At 43.8% G+C, this 15,139-nt stretch overlaps 1 protein-coding gene across 2 annotated transcripts; it reads right to left on the bottom strand.

Moving 5' to 3' along the window:
* Positions 1-703: 703 nt before the first annotated feature.
* Positions 704-14,328, bottom strand: LOC310662811 (angiogenin-3-like). 2 transcript variants are annotated; one of them, XM_083409960.1, is made up of 3 exons: positions 12,116-14,328; positions 11,619-11,791; positions 704-1,429 (listed from the first exon to the last, which is right to left on the bottom strand). In XM_083409960.1, the coding sequence occupies exons 2-3, from the start codon at positions 11,690-11,692 to the stop codon at positions 970-972; spliced, it is 534 nt and encodes a 177-aa protein (XP_083266086.1). In that variant the 5' UTR covers positions 11,693-11,791; positions 12,116-14,328; the 3' UTR covers positions 704-969. The 2 variants fall into 2 exon arrangements, 1 of the variants encoding a protein (XP_083266086.1); XR_014504320.1 differs by lacking the exon at positions 704-1,429 and adding an exon at positions 9,251-10,078 and having other exon boundaries at positions 11,619-14,328.
* Between the last annotated feature and the right edge of the window lie 811 nt (positions 14,329-15,139).

Consider the following 15,139-nt stretch of genomic DNA (forward strand, 5'->3'; position numbering starts at 1 on the left):
TTCAGTGTCAGACTTCAGTGAATCGGCATCTTTCCCCCTTTGGCCGTACATAAGCAGATCAAAGGAAAAGGAGTCTTCTTACCACTTAGAAAGTTTAATGATCACAGTGAGAGAACAAAGAATCCATTTCCTAGGAATGGTGGCGCTCCCAATTCAGGGTTCCACCCACTTCCTCCCTAGTCACCCATGTCACTACCGTATCTTGTAACTACTGTGCTTTCTGTGTTGCCACCTTATCAGATCTTCTTGACCTTGGGCTGAGCGGATGAATGCTTTCCAGAGACAGTGAGTCCGTTAACCCTCTCTCTCCCAGTGCTTCTTCTCCTAGCTGTTCCCCATCCAGTATTTCCCAGTTTCTGCCTTCTGAACTATGTCCTTCTGCAAACCACCGTTCCAAATCTATACTGCTCTGGGAAGATTCAGGATCCGGATCAGGCGGAGGCTCCCACTGTTCCTCCTCAGTGCATCCCTCCTCAGCACGGTCCCCGACACTCAGATAAGCATAAGGGGAATACATTGACTTATGGCTTGTGCACAGGGTAAGCTTCCTGATCTGAAAGCCATTTCATAACCTGTTTCCTACTCATTATTTCACACTGTTTTATGAAATAGAGGGTCCACTCCTCCAAAGCTTCCAATCTCCCCAGGTTTGTGTAATGTTCTGCCATGTTGCTGTCTGATACAGGTATGGATATGGGTGATTAAAGCAAATGATTTTTATTTCCACATGCATTAGAAACACACACACACACACACACACACACACTCCTGTACCCTTGAGCTTTCAGGGCTCAGACATGGGACAAATACATATGCAGGGAATCAACATGGTAATTAACAATTAGCAAAGACTCTTTAAAACATTTCTTCTTGATTCAGTTTTAGAACTGGAAGCTTCTAAAGAAATCAAACATTTTCAGTGAAGGTGTAGGAGATGACATAAATTTTTTTATCTGGGCCTTGAAAATCCTATGGTACAATGAGGCTTTCATCAAAGTGCACAGGCTTCCCATCCTGATTACAGGCAATGACGATGTATCTGGAGGATTTGTTATCAGAGTACTTGCAAGGTGGGCGAGTTGAGCCGCCTTTGTGCTTGCAGGTGGTGACAGTGAAGGGGCGGAGACTGATCCTCAACCCCTTCCCATAATCCTTCCCTCCAGATGCAGTGCACACAGCTATGATGTTATTCTTGGTGTTGTGGATGAAGGTGTTCACTTCCTTGCATGCTGGTTTGTCCAGCCCACGTCTTTTCATCATGATGTCACAATACTGCTTGCCGACGCTGCTCTTGGGATTATCATAGTGCTGGGTTAGAAACGTCTCATAGCTGGGTGCACAATAGGCTCCCAGGACCAGCACAGAAACCAGAAAGGTGAGGAGCACAAGGCCAGATCCCTTGAAAGGCATCATCGTGGGCGACCGCTGCCTGAAAGAGATATCTGGAAAAAAGCAAAGTGGATGTATAAATGCTTTCTTTGTGAAACGGCTTGGAGTTCAAACAAATACTGTACAGTCGTACCTTGGATCCCAAACGCCCTGGAACTTGGAAGTTTTGACTCCTGAATGCCACAAACCCAGAAGTGACTGTTCCGGTTTGCAAACATTCTTTGGAACCCAAACATCCAACGGGGCTTCTGTGGCTTCCGCTTGGCACCCAGTCAGAAGCCGTGCTTTGGTTTCTGAACATTTTGGAAGTCAAACGGACTTCCGGAATGGATTCCGTTCGACTCTCAATGTATGACTGTACAGTGGTACCTCGGGTTACAGATGCTTCAGGTTACAGAGTCCACTCACCCAGAAATTGTACCTTGGGTAAAGAACTTTGCTTCAGGATGAGAACAGAAGTTGCAGAGTGGGGGCGCGGCGGCAGCGGCAGTGGGAGATCCCATTAGCTAAAGTGGTACCTCAGGTTAAGAACAGTTTCAGGTTAAGAATGGACCTCTGGAATGAATTATGTTCTTAACCCGAGGTACCACTGTATATCCTTTCAAATTCTCATCTGCAAATGTTTTGGTGGATGTTGTCTAGTCATGATCACATGTCTGTGTGAATATTGACACTTGCCAGTCAGTACTTTATAAACGACAATGTGGTGAATGTCATGCAACAACAGTCTACAGAGGACAGTATTCACACAATGTATTTTATAGAGCATGACCACTCCATTTGTGCACACCCTTCACAAGTGGGTAGAATTTTCGCTATTATTATATTTTTGACAACGGGACAAATTTCAAGTGTAGGCGGTGAAATAATTAACATCATCCACCTTACGGATGTTGGCTACTGTATTAATTACCCACCATGCCTCTGGCATTATGCTACATAAGACAAGAAGCTTAGACCATTGTTGAGGGTCAGGGAGATGAGGCCAAGCGATAGGATATTTGTATAAACTGTGTAAGTTTCTCGCTGAAGCGATATCTGAGCAAGGGACTGAATGAATGGATCTGAGCTCCACCTCTGACCCTAAACGATAGAGAGGGGATACAGGAATAGCAGATTTGAAATAGGGTGACGGAAAAGAGGGTCTCTTGATTCTATCCTCCTCTGGCCAGAGACAGAGAAAATATACATCTATCACCATTTACAAGGGATAGTCCTCATGATATGCAAATTCCTGTGCTTAGTATTTCATTTGCATTTTAGGGGGGGAATGTCAGAGATTTTGTGGGAGTGAATTAATGCCTTGGGAGGGGGGGGGGTTGTTTTCTGAAGTTGCCATATTCAGGATTGGGTGCTCCCACCTCAGTGTCCATGGAAGTTAAATCTTTGGGGGCTGGTGATTGTGGGGGGGGGGCATATTCACTCTAACATTTAGGCATGCAAACTTTTACTAAATTTGCCTGCAATGATCAATTTTTTCACATAGCCTTTTCAATAAACGGAAATTTGAAACATACAGTTTAACTCATTTCCCCTTGCCTAGTAGCATTTAATGAGACCTAAATCGGAGTCACTTTTGCATGTTGCAATTCGGACACACAACAGCTCCCCCATCTAGTGGTTCAATGCTGTATGTTCACCCCTCTTAAAAAAAAAGTATTCCCCTTATAATAAGTCTGCTTACCTTACTCGGCCCTCCAGATGTTTTGGGACTACAACTCCCTTCATCCCTAGCTAACAGGACCAGTGGTCTGGGATGATGGGAATTGTAGTCCCTACACAAATGGAACGCCGAGTTTGGGGATGCCTGGTCTTAGCTTTCCTTTCTGGCCATTAATAGAGCCAGAAAGAAAGCAATCACCTGTCTTCACCTTCAACAAGGAAGCCTTGTCTCGCGGTGACGGGGTACACCTTCATGATGTCAGCAATGATCCCTGTTGAATGACACTTCAGAGTGCGTCAGGGACTGGTTGCAGGTGTGAGGGTGTTGGCGGCAAGCCATTTGGGCTTGAGTGGCGGTTAGACTTTGTTTGTATGGAGGGGAGGTTGCAGCCTCCGCCTGCCTCTCCTCATTAAGGGTATCCTGTTAAAGGGATCCGGGGTTGTGAATTCTGTCCAATGCCGGAACGTGGGCTAGGGCCATGTCACAACCCTTACGGGGACCCCTCGGGGTGTCCCTAATTGATGTAAGTCATAGGGCACCCCCTAATGGTGGATTACCCTTAGATGGACTCCCAGCAGACAGGCAAGAGTCAAGATATAGCCTGGTTTCGCCCAATGCCTAAGCCAAACAGCTCATATCTGTAACCAATAAAGTTGTGGCTTATTGGAACCCATAAACCAAAACACTCATGTCCGTGTGTTTATTGTCCATTAGGTGGACAATATTGGGGGCCCTTCCTCTGGTCCATGGGGTCACAAAGAGTCGGACAGGACTGAACGACTAAACAAAAACAATATGGGGGCCTTGGCAAGCAACAACATGTTTTACATTCTACTTATGCTTCCCAAGCATAAAGGCTATTTTTCTAGAAAAAGAGGTGCCAGAACTCATCACAAACACCTCTCTTCTTCACTTTAAATGGCAATGGTGCCCTCATGAGAGATGCCAGGACCGAGTTCCAGGGAGTTCTGGCTGAAAAAAGCCCTACAAGCAAGTAATGTTCACTGAAATGTTCCTTTACCCAACATTAGGGTCGCCATACGTCTGGAATTTCGCGGGCACAGCTGGGATTTGGCCAGTGTCTGAGTGGAATTTCCTGAAATGTCCAGGAAAATCTGGACACATGACAACCCATGTCAGAAATGTTGATCTAGGTGAATTTCCTTAAAAACAGTTCAAAATCTTAATTTGTAAAAAATGCCAAAAACCTTTGTTTCTGGATATGGCAGTCCTACCCAAGATTTCTTTATATATAATGTGCTTAGTTTGCAGTGTTAATTCTGTATAGATTTTTACTCCCACCTTCCATAAACTGAAATAGATCCATTGTTGCTGTCAACTTTCAATAACTGTTACGCTCTTGTGCAACAACAATCAATCCCGATAACTTACTGTTTCCTTTATTTAGCCTCCAGTCTTCTCTCTTGCTCCTCTCTGTCTGCCTGCAGCTCCAGATGACACCCTGTCAATGCTTTGCCTGGCCTTTTATACTATGGGGGACACAGCTTCTGGCCTCTGGCACACGGCCAACTTGCAGGACCCCATTCTATTTGACTTTTCCCCAAGGTCCAAATGGAATTCTCAGGACACCAATCAGATTAGTCCCTGACGGTGCTAGGAGAAACCAGTGGAGGCTGGTTCTTCCGGATCAAAGGAGCACTGCCCCAAGAAATGCAACCTGACCCCAGTCAGCCATCACCTGCCTCCTTTCTTATGCCAGCCCAGGGGGTTTCCCTGGTTGTCAACTTCCTTCTCAGATTCAGGGTTGGCCTTGCAGAATTCAGGGCGGAGAGTGAGTGCTTGGGAAATGGGACGAAACTAGAAGTAGCTGGTTCTACTGTCTTTGGCTCCATTTCCACAAACTGTTTTGCCTAAGTTTTGCAAATTGCCATATTTTTAAGTATGATCTGTAGGTAAACAAAAAAAAAATCTCTTTAAAAAGGTTAGTGTTTTGTTTAGGGAGACACCTTTCATCAAGTAGTGTAATGATCTCAGACAGGCAATCAAGCAAGCCCCAATAAGAATTAATGAGTCCCTGACAGTTTTATGACATGTTTATTTAAAATTAACATCCAGCGAGAGGCTCCGAACCTGCTGCTCTTAGCTACGAGCTGGTCAGTCTGAGTCCCTGCCCCTTTTGCACCAAGAAGGGTGCCAAATTCCAGAACTTCCTCTCTTATATATATCCATTGCATTTTAACACTTTCATCTCTTCTGGTTCGGGGAGAAAGTGGGTGAACTCCCCCCCCATTATCAAAGAGCCTTCTAAATGCTGCCTCCCCCCTCAGTGTCATCCATCTCCTCCCCTCCCTTCTCCTGTGAGCTTTCCGAGTCTGCTGCTCTATCTGAGTCTGGGAACTCTTGATGAAGGGGGGATGAACTAACCCACTCCTGCTCTGTCTGTGGCTGCAGTCCCTCCTCTCCAGAGTCAGACTCTGGCTTCCTCTGTACTGGCATTCCTTCATCTCCAGAGTCAGACTCTTCCCAGGTGTTCTATCCAGCCACATCCCTGACATTATTTTGGTGAGTGAGAAAAGCACAGAACTGGCAGTGCTGCGAGAAAAACAAATGGAAGTAGACCATAAAGCCACAGACAGTTTCATGGATTTCTAATGTTGCTATTTTATTGACATAATTTCGGTTTTAAAAGAAACAGAGTGATACAGAGAAAAAAGCCGGGAAAGAATAAAGTATGAGATCATACTTTTATATGATGAAAAGCAAGGTTGGAGATCAGCGGTGGGACAAAGCGGAGGCCCAAAGTGATCAGAGTGGCCTTTTCACCCTCAAGAAGGAAGGAATCCTGGTGGAAATCCAATGGTGACTTGTGAGTAGGTAAAATACATATTTGCTTAAGTAAAAGGACTTCTTCAACTCCTCCTTCTTGCAATCCTCTTGCCTTTGCCCAGACCTGCCCTGGAAGATTGGGGGACTACCTTGAGAGGTTTCTTGAGAGGGATGGAGTCCAGGAGGGGGAAGGTGTAAGGGGCTGCTGAGTGTCGGAGAGGATGGTAGCGGAGGTTTGTTGCCTGAGCAGAAGTCTGCTTGTGCAACAATGGCATTCAATATCTTAATTCAATTGGGTATCCTTTCTCACATCTAAGCGAAATTCTCCTACTGTAGTCTATATCGTGGTAGGCGAATTTAAATCTTACACAGTCGGTGACTAGAAAATCTGATGAGCTCAACATGGCACCAGTGTATGGGCGGCCAGAAAAAGTGCAGATTTCTTTAAGATCTTGGTCTGAGACATGAACGAAAGTGCGTTCGGGGTTGGGAACCAGGCCTTTTTTCTTGATTATATACTCGCAGTAATCTTTGACTTGAGTCTTCGGGTAATCAACATACTCGTGTTTGAAGGATTGGAAATCCCAGGAGGCTTCAGTCCCCAGCACCATCCAGGAGAGCAAAACCAAGAGCAGCCATAAAGGACAGGGCCCCTTGGCAGCCATGGCTCGCTGTGGCTCTTGGTGGTTGTTCTGTGCAGAAAAAACAGGAAACAGTGTAAAGTTCAATAGAGCATTTTCATGCTTTCCCTTTTTCCATCAGATTTATTATATAACCCAGTTCCTAGGAAATATCAAGGAAAAATCTGAAAAGGGCTTTGACAGCCTTGCTCAAATAGTAATCGCAATTCCCTCATTAGGAAGTTATGAGGCTGCCTAACACTGCCGTAAGACACTGTCCCATCTATGATACCCTTTAGAGTGCATCAGGGACTGGTTGCAGGTGTGAGGGTGTTGGCGGCAAGCCCTTTGGGCTTGAGTGGCGGTTAGCCTTTGTTTGTATGGAGGGGAGGTTGTAGCCTCCGCCTGTCCCTCCTCAGTAAGGGTATCCTGTTAAAGGGATCCGGGGTTGTGAATTCTGTCCAATGACGGGACTTGGGCTAGGGCCATGTCACAACCCTTACGGGGACCCCTCGGGGTGTCCCTAATTGATGTAAGTCATAGGGCACCCCCTAATGGTGGATTACCCTTAGATGGACTCCCAGCAGACAGGCAGGAGTCAAGATATAGCCTGGTTTCGCCCAAAGCCAAACAGCTCATATCTGTAACCAATAAAGTTGTGGCTTATTGGAACCCATAAACCAAAACACTCATGTCCGTGTGTTTATTGTCCATTAGGTGGACAATAATGGGGGCCTTTCCTCTGATCCATGGGGTCACAAAGAGTCGGACAGGACTAAACGACTAAACAAAAACAATATGGGGGCCTTGGCAAGCAACAACATGTTTTACATTCTACTTATGCTTCCCAAGCATAAAGGCTATTTTTCTAGAAAAAGAGGTGCCAGAACTCATCACAAACACCTCTCTTCTTCACTTTAAATGGCAATGGTGCCCTCATGAGAGATGCCAGGACCGAGTTCCAGGGAGTTCTGGCTGAAAAAAGCCCTACAAGCAAGTAATGTTCACTGAAATGTTCCTTTACCCAAGATTAGGGTCGCCATAAGTCTCGAATTTCCCGGACACAGCTGGGATTTGGCCAGTGTCTGAGTGGAATTTCCTGAAATGTCCAGGAAAATCTGGACACATGACAACCCATGTCAGAAATGTTGATTTAGGTGAATTTCCTTCAAAACAGCTCAAACACTTAATTTGTAAAAAATGCCAAAAACTTTTGTTTCTGGATATGGCAGTCCTACCCAAGATTTCTTTATATATAATGTGCTTAGTTTGCAGTGTTAATTCTGTATAGATTTTTACTCCCACCTTCCACAAACTGTAATAGATCCATTGTTGCTGTCAACTTTCAATAACTGTTACGCTCTTGTGCAACAACAATCAATCCCGGTAACTTACTGTTTCCTTTATTTAGCCTCCAGTCTTCTCTCTTGCTCCTCTCTGTCTGCCTGCAGCTCCAGATGACACCCTGTCAATGCTTTGCCTGGCCTTTTATTCTATGGGGGACACAGCTTCTGGCCTCTGGCACACGGCCAACTTGCAGGACCCCATTCTATTTGACTTTTCCCCAAGGTCCAAATGGAATTCTCAGGTCACCAATCAGATTAGTCCCTGACGGTGCTAGGAGAAACCAGTGGAGGCTGGTCCTTCCGGATCAAAGGAGCACTGCCCCAAGAAATGCAACCTGACCCCTGTCAGCCATCACCTGCCTCCTTTCTTATGCCAGCCCAGGGGGTTTCCCTGGTTGTCAACTTCCTTCTCAGATTCAGGGTTGGCCTTGCAGAATTCAGGGCGGAGAGTGAGTGCTTGGGAAATGGGACAAAACTAGAAGTAGCTGGTTCTACTGTCTTTGGCTCCATTTCCACAAACTGTTTTGCCTAAGTTTTGCAAATTGCCATATTTTTAAGTATGAGCTGTAGGTAAACAAAAAAAAATCTCTTTAAAAAGGTTAGTGTTTTGTTTAGGGAGACACCATTCATCAAGTAGTGTAATGATCTCAGACAGGCAATCAAGCAAGCCCCAATAAGAATTAATGAGTCCCTGTCAGTTTAATGACACGTTTATTTACAATTAACATACAGAGAGCGGCTCCGAGTCTGTCGCTCTTTGCTACGAGTTGGTCACTCTGAGTCCCTGCCCCTTTTGCACCAAGAAGGGTGCCAAATTCCAGAACTTCCTCTTATATATATATCCATTGCATTTTAACACTTTCATCTCTTCTGGTTCGGGGAGAAGGTGGGTGAACTCCCCCCCCACTATCAAAGAGCCTTCTAAATGCTGCCTCCCCCCTCAATGTCATCCATCTCCTCCCCTCCCTCTACCTGTGAGCTTTCCGAGCCTGCTGCTCTATCTGAGTCTGGGAACTCTTGATGAAGGGGGGATGAACTAACCCACTCCTGCTCTGTCTGTGGCTGCAATCCTTCATCTCCAGAGTTAGACTCTGGCTCCCTCTGTACTGACATCCCTTCATCTCCAGAGTCAGACTATTCCCGGTGTTCTATTCAGCCACATCCCTGACATTATTTTGGTGAGTGAGAAAAGCACAGAACTGGCAGTGCTGCGAGAAAAACAAATGGAAGTAGACCATAAAGCCACAGACAGTTTCATGGATTTCTAATGTTGCTATTTTATTGACATAATTTCAGTTTTACAAGAAACAGAGTGGTACAGAGAAAAAAGCCGGGAAAGAATAAAGCTGTATATAAGAAATATATATTCCATTTCTGCTTATCTGAGTCACAAGGTGGAAGAGTTAGAAAAGAGGCCGGGTTTAAATAAGCTACCAGCTACAAATAACTGTGTGATCCCACAGCAGCAAGAATCATGAGAAAAGGAATGAGATCATACGTTTATATTATGAAAAGCGAGTTAGAAGATGAGCAGTGGGACAAAGTGGAGGCCCAAAGTGATCAGAGTGGCCTTTTCACCCTCAAGAAGGAAGAAATCCTGGTGGCAATCCAATGGTGACTTGTGAGCAGGTAAAACAGATATTTGCTTATGTAAAAGGACTTCTTCAACTCCGCCTTCTTGCAATCCTCTTGTCTTTGCCCAGACCTGCCCTGGAAGATTGGGGGGCTACCTTGAGAGGTTTCTTGAGAGGGATGGAGTGCAGGAGGGGGAAAGTGTAGGGGGCTGCTGAGTGTCGGAGAGGATGGTAGCGGATATTTGTTGCCTGAGCAGAAGTCTGCTGGTGCAACAATGGCATTCAATATCTTAATTCAATTGGGTATCCTTTCTCACATCTAAGCGAAATTCTCCTACTGTAGTCTATATCGTGGTAGGCGAATTTAAATCTTACACAGTCAGTGACTGGAAATTCTGATGAGCTCAACATGGCACCAGTGTATGGGCGGCCAGAAAAAGTGCAGATTTCTTTAAGATCTTGGTCTGAGACATGAACGAAAGTGCGTTCGGGGTTGGGAACCAGGCCTTTTTTCTTGATTATATACTCGCAGTAATCTTTGACTTGAGTCTTCGGGTAATCGACATACTCGTGTTTGAAGGATTGGAAATCCCAGGAGGCTTCAGTCTCCAGCACCATCCAGGAGAGCAAAACCAAGAGCAGCCATAAAGGACAGGGCCCCTTGGCAGCCATGGCTCGCTGTGGCTCTTGGTGGTTGTTCTGTGCAGAAAAAACAGGAAACAGTGTAAAGTTCAATAGAGCATTTTCATGCTTTCCCTTTTTCCATCAGATTTATTATATAACCCAGTTCCTAGGAAATATCAAGGAAAAATCTGAAAAGGGCTTTGACAGCCTTGCTCAAATAGTAATCGCAATTCCCTCATTAGGAAGTTATGAGGCTGCCTAACACTGCCGTAAGACACTGTCCCATCTACTTCAGTACTGTGGTACCTCAGAAGTCAAACGGAATCCGTTTCAGAACTCCATTCAACTTCCAAAATGTTTGGAAACCAAGGCACAGCTCCTGATTGGCTGCAGGAAGCCGGAAAAGTTGCACCAGATGTTCAATTTCCAAAGCACGTTCACAAACCGAAACACTCACTTCCAGGTTTACAGCATTCAGGGGCAAAAATGTTTGACTCGCAAGGCGTTCGGATCCAAGGTACGCCTTTATTGTCTAGCATAGTGTTTTGGCCCTTCCCCATTCCCATCTCTCTTCCTCCACCCCATACAATCATATATATTGATGAAAAGGATAAAACTAAGTTTCAGAGACTAATAAGCACCTCAAAAATCACACAAAAATTAGCCTCTGCAAAGACAATGAATGACACCATTATTCTTCATGTCACCACAGCAGAAATAAACAGAAGTGTGTTCCCCAAATCAGAATACTGAAAGTCAAGACATTACTTCCCAAAGTGCCAAACTGTTAACCTTAGTCAGAGTGTGGTGGCCTCCTCAGGCAGCTAATTCAGGTTGTCATGAAATACCAGGAATTTCTTGATTATTGCCATTGTATTTTTATTGCCAGAAAGAAGGAACAGTGTTTGACTCCCAGGGCAGCATAAGTACAACCAACTGAAAAAAAGGTATTCCCTACTCGCAGGCTGAAGATTGTAATGATACAAAAGGAAAAAGGGATGAGCAAAGAGGAAAAAGACAGGCCTCTGTGCCCATCCTTAAAGTCAAACAGATGGATTAAGAAATACATAAAATTCAAGTCACACCCTCCTTTCTCTTTCAGGTGTCCCAATAAATTCTGGAGAAAGCATTGTAACCTGAATTTCAGCATGGCTGTTACATACAGTCATCTCTTCAGCCTTCTGTACTCTGAATTGATGCAGCCAATCCACAGCTCAGCCACCACATCTATAGTCAGAGAGCTTGTGCTCAAAGATGATTGGCTGCCAGTGAAATGCAGGAAAAGAATATGGCTGCCATGACTAGAATTTAGGAGAAGGAGTCACACAAAGGTTAAATATTTATTCACAAAAATGAATATCTGCATAGAGAAATAAAATTCCAGGGTGGGCACACAAGGAGAAAAGTGTTGCTAAACATGGAAAAGGTTTATTTTATCAAAGACGGAAAAAAATTGAAATCAAATATGAAAGAAAAGAAATGACAAAGTTTAGCTATTCAAAAACTGGCTGTTTTAAAACCCGCCTGCAGTGTGCCTTCTAGGCCACCTTTCCCACTCCTGAACAAAACAATGAACATAGCTTCGTAGATGAGCATGTCAAGGCCTTTTTCTTACCTAGTGTAATAGAAATTGGTCTCCCAAAGAGTCGATCGAAATATCTTCTTTCGCTCGTATGCACCTCTGAGCATCCTTCAGGAAGAGAAACCTTATATAGAGAGAATTCAGCTATGCTGGATGATGATACGTGGAAAATTGTTACTGGATGTCCTGGAACAAAGGCTGGGAACCTATTTTTCCCCCAGTAGGTGATGAAAATGAAGCATCATTAGTAGAAAAATATGAAGGTCTAATTGCTAATTGGTCTTGAATATTATAGTAGTTCCCATATATTGTTTTACTGGAAGGATGCATTCTGTACCCAACAGGTTGATGTTATAGCTGATGTCTATATTCTCACATGAATATTTTTACTCACTCCAGACAGGCATATTACATCATGCAATGCATGGGAAAGTGTTCATCCACCCATATTTATCAGGGCTAATCCTGATTCTCTGCAGTGGATACAGTGCTTATAGCATGAATGTTTCCCCTTGTTATTAAAGACTCACTGGAAGACCCAAGAGGCAGATATCTTTTACTTAGGGGTACGTCTGGATGCTTTGCTGTCGCTTGAGGCTAAGGTGGCATCAGTGGCACAGAGTACCTTCCATTGACTTCAGATGATGGCCTAGCTCTACGCCTATCTGGACACAGACAGCCTAACTACTGTTGTCTAAGCTCTGGGTACCTCTAGGTTAGATTACTGTAAGGTGTTCTACTCAGAGCTCTGAAGACAATTGAGGAACGTCAGTTAGTGCAGAACTCGGTGGCCAGGGCAAGATTCTTCGGTCATATTACACCAAGCCCAACTGCACTCATTTCCAGGCCCAACTCATGGGATGGGGGATTATTGATTGTTCATTTATTTTTGGTTCTTATTTTCAGTATCTGTTTTGTGTTTTTTATACTGTATTCCTATGCATTATTATTGTATTAAGATATTATTTCTAGAGGTAAAAGCTGTATCCACCACCCAAATCATAAGTTGTACTCCAAGGCTTTCCAATTAAAACAGTTGACGCACATGATTAACTCATCTTCAACTCTGTGGGCCAAAATGGAACTGGAACCCTCCGAAATCTCTCCTAATGCTTTATCCTTCATGAAAATGTCACATGCTTGCATTAGCAAAATAAGGTTTCCATTTCTATAGCTGACCCCATTTACTCATATGGTGTAAATGGTCAAACACTTCAAGAATATGTCAGAACCAGAACTTCTAGTAATTCCAGGCCCATAGGGCAGACAGAAATATGCAGGTTCAGACATAAGCAAAGGAGAAGACCTCATTGACCTGTAGGTGAGAACTGGATTTATTCCATCGACTGATTGAGAAGAAAATACGACTATGGATGTGCAATACTTGAAAGTAGCTTCCGACTCACAGTGGGTGGATCAGAAGCCCAGAGCAGGTGAATTGCCCTGGGTAGAGAATTGTGGCAGATTGAGATCAATGCTCAAGAGCTTGATACCACTTCTGCGGTCCAAAATGTGGAGCCAAATTGAGGTCTGTCATGGTTCTTCTTTGATTAAACTCCATTTGCTCTATTGTAGAACAAGATAATTGTTCTTTTGCTTTTTTGAGGTTCAGCAATATTCCTCCCAAATGTGAAAATTGCAATTAGGGCCTTGAACCACTTTCATGGTGGTGAGTGTTAGGTCGATGTATAGATACCGCTTTTATTAATAAATGACATTGAAAGAATGGAAGTTTGTTTATTACTCTTGGGGAGTAATAAACTGCCTTGCAGTTATCATGTAAGGAAATGTTTTTTTTCTAAAACAGGATCTTGTTTTGTGATAAATATTCAACAGTGACTGGAACACAGTTCCTTATCTGAGTGCTTCCAGAAACATTGTGATTTAATTTATCCAGCAACTAGACTAACTTGACATTGTGAAATAATTCCTGTCATTATATTGCTGTTGCTTCTGTCATCACAGCTTTTTAGCCTTGCTTATCACAACCTAGAATACTTGATTAGACAGTAGCAAATTTGACCAGAATAAATTAACATATTCACATGTAATTTCATTAAGAAGAAAAAAAGGAAATTATCGTAAGAGTTACAGATGGGGGTGATCTTACAGTGTAGGAAACTTTTATACTTATCTCAATGTTATAAGGCAATTTTCAGTGGTAAGTTTTGACACTCAGTCTTGCCTGTTGTGTGGCTGTCCTTCCTAATACAGTGGTAGCTCGGGCTAAGAACTTAATTCGTTCTGGAGGTCTGTTCTTAACTTGAAACAGTTCTTAACCTGAGGTACTACTTTAGCTAATGGGGCCTCCCCCTGCCGCGGTGCCGCAGCCGCGTGATTTCTGTTCTTATCCTGAAGCGAAGTTCTTAACCCGAGGTACTCTTTCTGGGTTAGCGGCATCTGTAACCTGAAGCATCTGTAACCCGAGGTACCACTGTAATGATTCAGAATATCCATAAGAGTAAACAAAGTTTCAGATGAAAAGAATGCAACTGTGTTGGCCACACTCCTTAGCCCATCAAAATTGAAGCTGAAACCCATAGACTGGCTATGAGTTCTTGTTCCAATGACATCACACATGGGGAAATTGTGCTACATTGTACTACTAGAGCTTCTGTTTTATTTTCTAATGTTCTTTTCACATCACAGATGAAAAGAGGGCAGCTGTGTTAGTCTCGGCCCATACTCCATCATTGTTGATGATAGTTCAATTTCAGAAATTGAAACTGGGTAGGATTTCTTCTTCGAATGATGTCACAGACAGCACCATCAGAGATGTTACAAAAGCTTCAGAAAAAAACTTGAGGTACATGAGGTACACACATGAGACACATGAGGTACAAATGAAAGTAAGAGAGAGAGAGAGAGTAGTTCACTGATCTCAGGCATTTATCTCTCCTGGCTCAACATGACCTTGAGCTAGTCAAAACAATATTTGCATCAGGAGTGAACCTTCTAGAAGCTTCCAGCATCCTCTAGCACTTTCCAGTTTCTGCCCTCAAAGATTTTAGTCATGACAGTATCATCTGCTACATTCCCAGAACTGGCTTCTCCCTTGTGTGAAAGCTCAAACAAAATGCAGGAATGAACTGTTAACATTGGGGAAACTGGAGAAACTGCCTTCTCTATGCAGCTCTGGCCTATATGCCTATAATATCCAGTGTGAGGGTGACATGAAAGGATGAGTTTTGCACTAACTGAAGTTTCCGAAATGCCTTCAGAGCCTGATGAGCTGATGGGTTTCAACTAACTGATGTTTCTGAATTGTCTTCAGAGTAGAACATCTTACAGTAATCTAGCCTAGAGGTTCCCAGAGCATAGACAACAGTAGTTAGGTTGTCTGTGTCCAGATAGGGGTAAAGCTGGGCCATCAGCCGAAGCTGATGAAAGTTACTCTTGGCCACTGAAGCCACCTGAGCCTCAAGAGACAGCAAAGCATCCAGACGTACCCCTAAGTAAAAGATATCTGCCTCTTGGGTCTTCCAGTGAGTCTTCACTAACAAGGGGGAACATTCATGCTATAAGCACTGTATCCACTGTCGAGAATCAGGATC

Source organism: Podarcis tiliguerta (genome assembly GCF_965153285.1).
Source record: "Podarcis tiliguerta genome assembly, chromosome: 13".
In the NCBI taxonomy this organism is placed as follows: Eukaryota; Metazoa; Chordata; class Lepidosauria; order Squamata; family Lacertidae; genus Podarcis; species Podarcis tiliguerta.